The following is an 8,939-nucleotide window of genomic DNA, read 5'->3' on the forward strand; positions in this document are numbered from 1 at the left end:
CTGACATTACAACAATATTTAACACTTGCCAAGGAATCACCTCGTTCGTACCTCGGCTATGCCATTGACACTTGCAGAAACCGAATGGTTTCCTTTGATTATGTTTCAGTCAGTTTTGTTCCTAGATCAGATAATTATTTAGCACATGTTTTAGCCACTTCGACCGTTAATTATTCAGCAGCTATGTATTCAGACTCTGATCCGCCAAACTCTATTTCAACGTATTTCCAATAAATGCCGCGCAGGCTCCTTTCAAAAAAAAAGAATTAAACCAGAGCATATTTAGCGTATTCACGATGACTTGTTCTTTCAATTTTATTGATGATTATTAAATATTTTCCATTTCTTCCTTTCCAAAAAAAATATTTTTCATTTCTAACCTCATTGGGATTATCCAAAGAATTGAATGACAGTTCTTACTTCTCAATTGAAAAATCTATATAAAGTCATTGAGATATTTTATATTTATGCCGCCTTTAATTAATAATAATTAGTATATTCTGTTGGATTTAGGATGCTTTTTTTTTATCCTCTTTTGTTTAATTAAATTAAACAATAAAATAGAAAAAAAATAATGCGGGCCAATCAAACAATAATTGATACATTAAAAAAAAAATACTTTGTCGGAAAAAGAACATGTGAACTGTGGATTTCAGCCAAAATCACTCACCCAATACATTCTTTTATGTAATATAATCGCCTCATTACATTATCACACGTGCTTAGTTGACTAAACAATTAAATAAATTTTATAAAGTTATTAAATGTTAATATTATTTTGTTTTATAAATTTTATAAAGTTATTAAATGTTAATATTATTTTGTTTTAAAAAAAAGAGTAAATACTTAAAATGGTCCCTCGACTATAACTAAATTCACAAATTGATTCTCGACTTTCAATTTTAACCAATTAAGTCCTTAATTTTGTAATTTTGACACGATTTGGTCCTCCATCTATTTGACTATTTGTTGACCGTGATCGACGATCTCCAGAAGAACCTTCAGCTCTCCTCGGTGCACGTGGAGGCCTCCAGGATGACGTTGCACCGGTTCGGAAACACGTCGTCTTCTTCGCTCTGGTACGAACTCAACTACATTGAATCCAAAGGGAGGATGAAGAAAGGCGACCGGATTTGGTAGATTGCTTTCGGCAGTGGATTCAAATGTAACAGTGCGGTCTGGAAATGTAACCGGAACCTTAAAAACCCGACGATGAACCATGAAATTACATATATATCCTCAAAAATCACAGTCAACAAACGGTCAAATAAACTGAGGACCAGATTGTGTTAAAATTGCAAAGTTAAGAACTTAATTGGTTGAAATTGAAAGTCGAGAGCCAATTTGTAAATTTAGCTATAGTGGAGGGACTATTTTGGGTATTTACTCTTAAAAAAATGCCCAGCTCCAATCTCTCACCTATATATAGACCACTGTTGCACTTGAATTGACATGCAACACTGAGCATAATGAAGTATAGAATTAGTAAGGGTAATAAGGTAATTTTGGTTCCCTACCCTGCCCAGGGCCACGTCACTCCGATGCTGAAGTTAGGTTCGGCGTTGTTATCGCATGGTTTCCGGCCGGTGATAGCAACGCCGGAATTCATCCACGTTAAAATCTCTAAGAAAATTGACGCTAATAAGGACGGGATTCTCTGCATGCCCATCCCCAACGACGGCTTAGACGCCGGAAAGGCCACTCACGATTTTTTCGCCGTCGAGACGGCCATGGAGGAGAAGATGCCGGCCGGTTTCAAGCGGCTGCTCCGCCGTGAAAAGCTGGTTGAAGAAACGGTGTGCGTGATAGTCGATTTGCTTGCTTCGTGGGCGATTGACGTGGCTAGGGATTTCGGATTGAAAGTTGCCGGATTTTGGCCGGCGATGTTAACTACTTACAAATTGATCGATTCTATTCCCGATATGATCGTCGCCGGAATCATCTCGCAAACAGGTTCGTTAATCCTACCCTCTTATCTCTAATTATTAATCCTTATATATGTGCATGTGCATACACCTTCAAATGGTTGTCTTATTAATTAGTATTTCATATTTTCATGCAACTAAATAAGAAATAAAAATGCCAAGCAGCTCGACAGCTCGTGTTCAAATGGCACTTTTGTAGCTCCTTTTGAGGGAAGGTCACAGGATCAAAAGTTAAGAACGATCTTCGGTGGTGGGGTCTTGACTTTTGAGCTGCAATAAATAGAGAAAATATAGAACAGATACTAAAAGAGTCAGTTGTATTAAAAAAAATAAGAAATAAAAATATACAGTCCTACAAACCGCTTAATTGTTATTCAAGTGGTAGATTAAGGGTGAGGACCCTAACAACCGCAATTTGAAAGTTTCAACCATTTCTTTTATTAATTACTTTTATATTAATAATTTTGAATAATGTTTTGATCTAAAAACTATATATATGATTAATTTACACCAACTTCCCATAAAATATTATTACTAAAATTTTATTTAGGGGTTACTTACACTCTTTATATATTGTTTGTTTTGTATTTTTTTCACTTTTAATTTATATATGACCAAAATTTATTAGACTGGTACCTGATTTAGAGGTTGTTTATTATTTTTCCATCAATTAAATTACTGGGTAAATAATTGCAGAAAATATATTTGTTAGAAAAATTAAAGAGTTAATTCCATTAGAGGTTCTTTGTTTTTTGTGTCAATTCTAAATTTAGTCCCAAATTATTGTTTTTGTCATTTAACATCTCAGACTTTTTCTATTTTTAATAAGAGTATTTTTGTCTTTTTATATTTTTATTTTGTTATTTTTTATTTTGTCTTTTGTTATTTTTAGTAACCGCCTGTGAACACGGACAACCACCTAGCAAGTAGCAACTGCCTCGTAATACAATATAATTCTCATAACTACCAAACACTATGTTAGTTCTAGCCAATTACCAAATATAGTACAAAACTATCTCTTTAGAAGACTAAAACTGACAATTTTCAAAAATCAAATGCCAAAGGTAGTCAATTTTAAAGTGGATGACCAAATTATTATTATTTTTTATAAAGAGAGCAGGAGATGGTGGATTAAAATTGGAATGAATTTTTCTTTTTAATTTGTGGGTAACACTTGTGTGAGACCGTCTCACGGATCTCAATCAGTATTACGGATCGTACCTTTGATTAAATCTTTTATCTCATTAATAAAAAATGCGACCCGTCCCACGAATTGTGACCCGTGAAGCAGTCTCACACAAATTTTTGTCGTAACAAAATGTTGGCAAATAAATACTTTAATTTTAAGTCTAAGTTTCAAATATTTATAGTTTTTTAGAATAATATTACATTGATTGATTAAGGTTTGCTTAATATATTTAAGAAAAAGTCGATTTTGGCGAGTTTGTAAGTGTTGACCGACCGACACTGAGGCCTAAAATAAATACGGAGTACGAGATTTTTTTAAGGATCAAACATGTTACATGTCTAAGGAGCATATTACGCCAGAAAAATATATATTTAAAATTTATGTTAAAATTCTAAATGGTTGAAGTCAACACAATAAAATTATAAGTGATAACGTAATCTGCTTCGTCATGATGATGGTGGTGTTTGTCTTTGTAGTTTGTACAGAGAACGTTGCACTTTTTCTTTAAAAAAATTATTGAATTGTACACCATAATAGGAGACAAATAGCCAAGACCTTAGGGTCTAATAACATGAAGTGACTCTTCTAATTGGAAAGTCATGTGTTCGAGCATCAGTGAAGATGATATTGACACAGATATCATGTAACAGGATCAATATTACTTAAAAAAAAAAAAAAAAAAAAGAGACAAATAGAAAAGTTTTTGGATAAAATAACACCATTTAAAAAAAAAAAAACTAAACTTTATATGAAAGTTGCGATGACATTTTTATAAATATACAGAAGTATAAAATAACACCATTTTTAAAAAATTAAAATTTATATGAAAGTTGCGGTGACATTTTTATGAATATACATAAATATAGTCCTAGTTGATCGGGTATATATATATATATATATATATATATATATATATATAATTAATGAAAGAGGAGGGAGGAACCCAAAAAAGGCAAGCTAAGTGCTCATTACTAAGCTCAAGTCTAAGTTTAATGCCATTATAAATGTCACCGCTTCTTATTTTAAGCCTAGATATCCATTTGTGGCAAATTATATTATGCACCATGGTGCATAATCGATTATGCACCGCGCGTCTTTTTTTTAAATGAAAATTAACAGTGTTTATTTCCGCCGTTTCGTACCCTTTTGCAAAAAGTAACTATGTTATTCAGTGTCATTTTGTATACGCTGCAGTTTCAGTTGAACACAACTACAGTTTCATTTCGATATAACTATAGTTTCATTCGATATTTATAGACTCAAATATGTGAAAATGTTATTTAATTTTATTTTATATACACTATAGTTTTATTAAAACACAACTACATGATCATTTTGATATAATTACAGCTTCATTGTACAATATACACTCAAATATGTGAAATGTTATTCAGTTTCAGTTTATATACACTGCAGTTTCATTTCACTATAACTACAGTATCATTTTGATATAACTGCAGTGTCGGTTTGGATATACTGTAGTGTCAGTTGGTGTTTAATACACCAAACAGACGGACTCCGTTAACTCTAACGACGGGCCATTTCTTTACTTAAAGAAACGGCGCCGTATATGGGCCGCGGTGCATAATCGATTATGCACCGCGGTCTATAATATAACAACTGTCCATTTGTTTGCTTTTTGAAATGATTTATTGGAATTTATTTTCATTTGTTTTTTTACCGAAGTAACTATTTTAACATAATCTTTCCTTTACATTTTATATTAATATATATAGTTTATTATATTCTAACTTATGATCAATTTAACTAGCAGGTTGTCCGTTACAACTTGAAAGACCCACGTGTTCCTTGCCTAGTCAACCTAACATAACAACAAAAGATTTACCATGGCTAATTGGAAACTCAAGTTCAAGGCAATCAAGGTTCAAATTTTGGACAAGGACAATGAATAGGTCAAGAACTCTTGAATGGATACTTGTAAACACCTTCCCAGCTGAACTCGTCATCTCAAATAATAATACCAACGGTTGTGATCATCCAACAATCCTCCCAGTGGGGCCCTTGAGTGCACATTCAAGAATCCAGAATAACCCCACTTTTTGGGAAGAGGATTTGAGCTGCTTAGACTGGTTAAATCAACAAGCAACTCGATCTGTGGCCTATGTTTCGTTTGGGAGTTGGGTGAGCCCAATTGGGAAAGATAAGTTGATGGCATTGGCATTGGCTTTAGAAACTTGCAAAAGGCCATTCATTTGGGTGTTGGCAGCTTCATGGAGAGATGGGCTCCCAAAGGAGTACTTAGAGAGAGTGAACAAACAAGGACGAATCGTCGCGTGGGCCCCGCAAACGCGCGTGCTACAGCACGACGCTGTGGGGTGTTACCTGATGCATTGTGGGTGGAACTCGACGATGGAGGCTATTCAATTCAAGAAGCCACTTGTCTGCTACCCCGTCGCAGGAGATCAGTTCGTGAACTGTGCTTTCATCGTGAAGAAATGGCGTGTCGGAGTTCGAATCGAGGAGCTCGGTCCGAGAGATGTGCATGAAGGGTTGAGGAGTGTGATGGAGGATGATGATATGAGTGAGAGGATGAAAAGGTTGAATGAGGATATGATCACAAGTGCAATGGCAAGCTCCAAGGTGATGGCTAACTTGACCAACTTTATTTGTGATGTAACATCACAATGTCCGGGGCAGGGGAAGCAATGAAGTCTATGCAATATTAATTTCATGTTTATGGGTTTTACAATGGAATATCAATGTATATTATGTACACCACCAAGTACAGTATTTCTCTTTGTTTGAAAAGTTGTGTTTGCTTAGTATTAATGTGTTGTTGGATTGGAGTTGCGATAGAGCTCCACCATATTTATCTGGTTGAGAAAATGATGATTTGGCTGTTAGAGGCCTGATTTGAATTGGTTGGTAGGCTTGATATTCTTACTTTTTTGGTGGATTATTGGGCTTGATTAGACTTCCAAAATGATTGACACTAGAAGTCAATAGTTATGTTGTGCAACCGTGTGCACCATGCAAAGCGACGTCGTTTTAACTAAAAATGCGCGTCTCATTTAAAAAAAAATCAATTTTGATTCCCCTCAACAGCATTATGTTGTTCATTCATTGTGGATATTTAGTTCATTTATTTTGGATATTTAGTTCATTTATTCTGAATTTTGTGTTATTCATTCACCATGGATATATAGTTATGAATTTGTGGATATATAATTCAAATTATGCACAAAAAAATACTATTGCCGGGAATCGAACTTGAATTGTTTTTTTAAAGTGGAACGCACGTTTTTAGTCAAAGCGACGTCATTTTTGCAACCGTATGCACCTTTGCGCACTAGAAGTAGTTGAACTCCAAAGAGGGATTATTTCCAACAAGGCACTTCAGTGCTTATGTTTTAAGTGTAAAACCATGAAGAGGGAAAATGTAATCCTCATATCAAGTTTAGCTATCCAAAATAAGCTTAATCCCGGCGCGCGCACACATTGAGAGCGGCCCCTAGAAGAGAAATAAGAATTAATATGAGTTATCATATGAAATGATCAATGGATTTAATATAATTTTAAAAAAATATATAGTGATATTTTTGTAAATAATTTAAATTTTGAGTGCAAGTAAAATGTGTTAAAAGTACAAGTAATAGATGTAAGTGTACAAGTAAAATGTGCAAGTAAAATAACTTAAAAGTGCAACCATTTACACTTAATAGTGCAAGTAATTTACCTTTTCGCATTGGTGCCCTTAATGATAACGTTTGGTACAACTAATGATAATGTTAGATGCACTTAATATTAATACTAAGTATACATTATATTGTTGTACTTTTAATACATGTTACTTGAACTTTTAGTACGTTTTACTTGCACTTAGGTGCACTATTACTTGCACTTTTATTACAATTTATTTTCACTTCAAAGTTTGAATTATTTACAAAAATGTCACCATATTTTTTTAAATGTTTTTGCCCCATTAGATCTATCAAGATGGACAGCTGTGATAAGTTCAATTACTATTTCTCTCTTGGGCGCAAATTCTCACTTAAATTGAAAAATGAAAAATTAATGTTCGAAGTAGATCCATTTAAATTGAAAAATGATTCTCAAAATGCTTTGAAAGTGGGTTTGCAGTTGTCTCTGAAGTACCTCTATTATATAACTATTTGCACAATAACTCTATTATATAATATATATACACACACCTTAACATTATTCATTGTGATCAATACTTTAGCTATATATAAATCATAAATCCTATTGACTGAATAAAATTTGCTCATTAAAAATCCTAGATTTGGTGGGTGTTAGGCAAAACAAGTTGCAATGTGGGAGTGTAATTTATCCCTTAATTAGCTTGCATCGTCTGATCTCTGCCAGGGCAGTCACTTTTAGTGGGTATCTTTATTCATTACGTCCACATTAAGTACTACTTAATAATTATTATCTTTATCTTAATATTGACAAGTCTTTGATTAAAAGGGATTTAGGGTCAACCTTTATCTTAACTTATAATACAAAATTCTCATGATGACTTATTTAGTCTTTGCCATTGCTGTTTAAAAGGACATGTAATTTTTTTTTTCTAAGCATTTATTTTATAACTTAAACGCGATAATGAGCTTTGTATTATATGTGATTAAATAAATGCTAATGTAAAAAAGAAGAGTAAATAAATACTAATTGATAATATTCAAAAGCAAAAAATTTGTCCAATAATGTTAAATATTGTTTATGAATGTTTTCAGCGATGGTCCTCCGACTATATTGAATTTTTAAAATTAGTCTTCGATTTTTAATTCATGACTTCTCACGTACAAGGCTCTCGCAAAATTCAGGACTTCTCACGACTACGGCTTCTGAAATTCATGGGCAAATCTATGCTGGTCCGCGCCTCCATCTGATACGGTAAAGATGAACTTAGATGGCTCGGTTGATCTGCGCACAAACATGGCGAGCTGTGGCGGGGCTGTCAGAGATAACAAAGGGTCATGGTTGGCAGGGTTCATGTATAACATCGGCAATTGTTCCCCACTGGAAGCTGAAACATGAGCTCTCTTGAAAGGTATTCTACTCGCCAAACATTTGGGCTACACGAAGATCATCTTCGAAACTGATTCCAAGGATCTATTCGAGTGCTTCAATAGCGGATATGTTAACAATAACGTGCTGCACAACCTACTATCTGCCTGTGCAAAGGAACTTCATACAATGGCCAGTTGGAGCTTGTCTCTTGTAAACCGTGAGCAAAACCGGCTCGCCGACGTCTTAGCACGCAAAGCAAAGAACCTCCCTAAAGGCCTCCACATTCTTTACAACCCTCCGGACGAGGCCATAGATGCCCTGCATGATGACCACGATGGCATTTCTCTTTGGCGACAATAGTCTGCCTCTTTCTTTTATATTCTGGGTGTCCCCCTTCCGACAGATATAAAAAAAATAAATACTAATTGATAATATTCAAAAGCAAAAAATTTGTCCAATAATGTTAAATATTGTTTATGAATGTTTTCAGCGATGGTCCTCCGACTATATTGAATTTTTAAAATTAGTCTTCGATTTTTAATTTGGACACTTTACGTCCTTTGACTTTCAATTTTTTTCTGATGGAAGTTCTTTTGGCAGATTACGATAAAATGGACTTAAAATGAAAAGAGTAAGTAATAATTTCATCTGCCTAATGTATAATTCTTCGTGTTTTTTCTTTGTATACGTGAGTTCAGACATCAGATTTACTTAATTGATTAATACCTACTGGAATTTTGTTCTTCAGAGTGAATTAAGAGACAATTCAAAACACAATTTTTGACGCAAGTATCTAAAAGTCAATAAGCTCTTCCAAATGCATTTCACAACTT

At 34.0% G+C, this 8,939-nt stretch overlaps 1 protein-coding gene across 2 annotated transcripts; it reads left to right on the plus strand.

Annotated features, from left to right (window-relative positions):
• The first annotated feature begins 1,450 nt into the window (after positions 1-1,450).
• On the plus strand, positions 1,451-5,904 carry LOC109190824 (UDP-glycosyltransferase 82A1). 2 transcript variants are annotated; one of them, XM_019341450.1, is made up of 2 exons: positions 1,451-1,953; positions 4,886-5,904. In XM_019341450.1, the coding sequence occupies exons 1-2, from the start codon at positions 1,470-1,472 to the stop codon at positions 5,782-5,784; spliced, it is 1,383 nt and encodes a 460-aa protein (XP_019196995.1). In that variant the 5' UTR covers positions 1,451-1,469; the 3' UTR covers positions 5,785-5,904. The 2 variants fall into 2 exon arrangements, with proteins under 2 accessions (XP_019196995.1, XP_019196996.1); XM_019341451.1 differs by having other exon boundaries at positions 4,889-5,904.
• The last annotated feature ends 3,035 nt before the right edge of the window (positions 5,905-8,939 follow it).

Source organism: Ipomoea nil, unplaced genomic scaffold, assembly GCF_001879475.1.
Source record: "Ipomoea nil cultivar Tokyo-kokei standard unplaced genomic scaffold, Asagao_1.1 scaffold1576, whole genome shotgun sequence".
Classification (NCBI taxonomy): Eukaryota; Viridiplantae; Streptophyta; class Magnoliopsida; order Solanales; family Convolvulaceae; genus Ipomoea; species Ipomoea nil.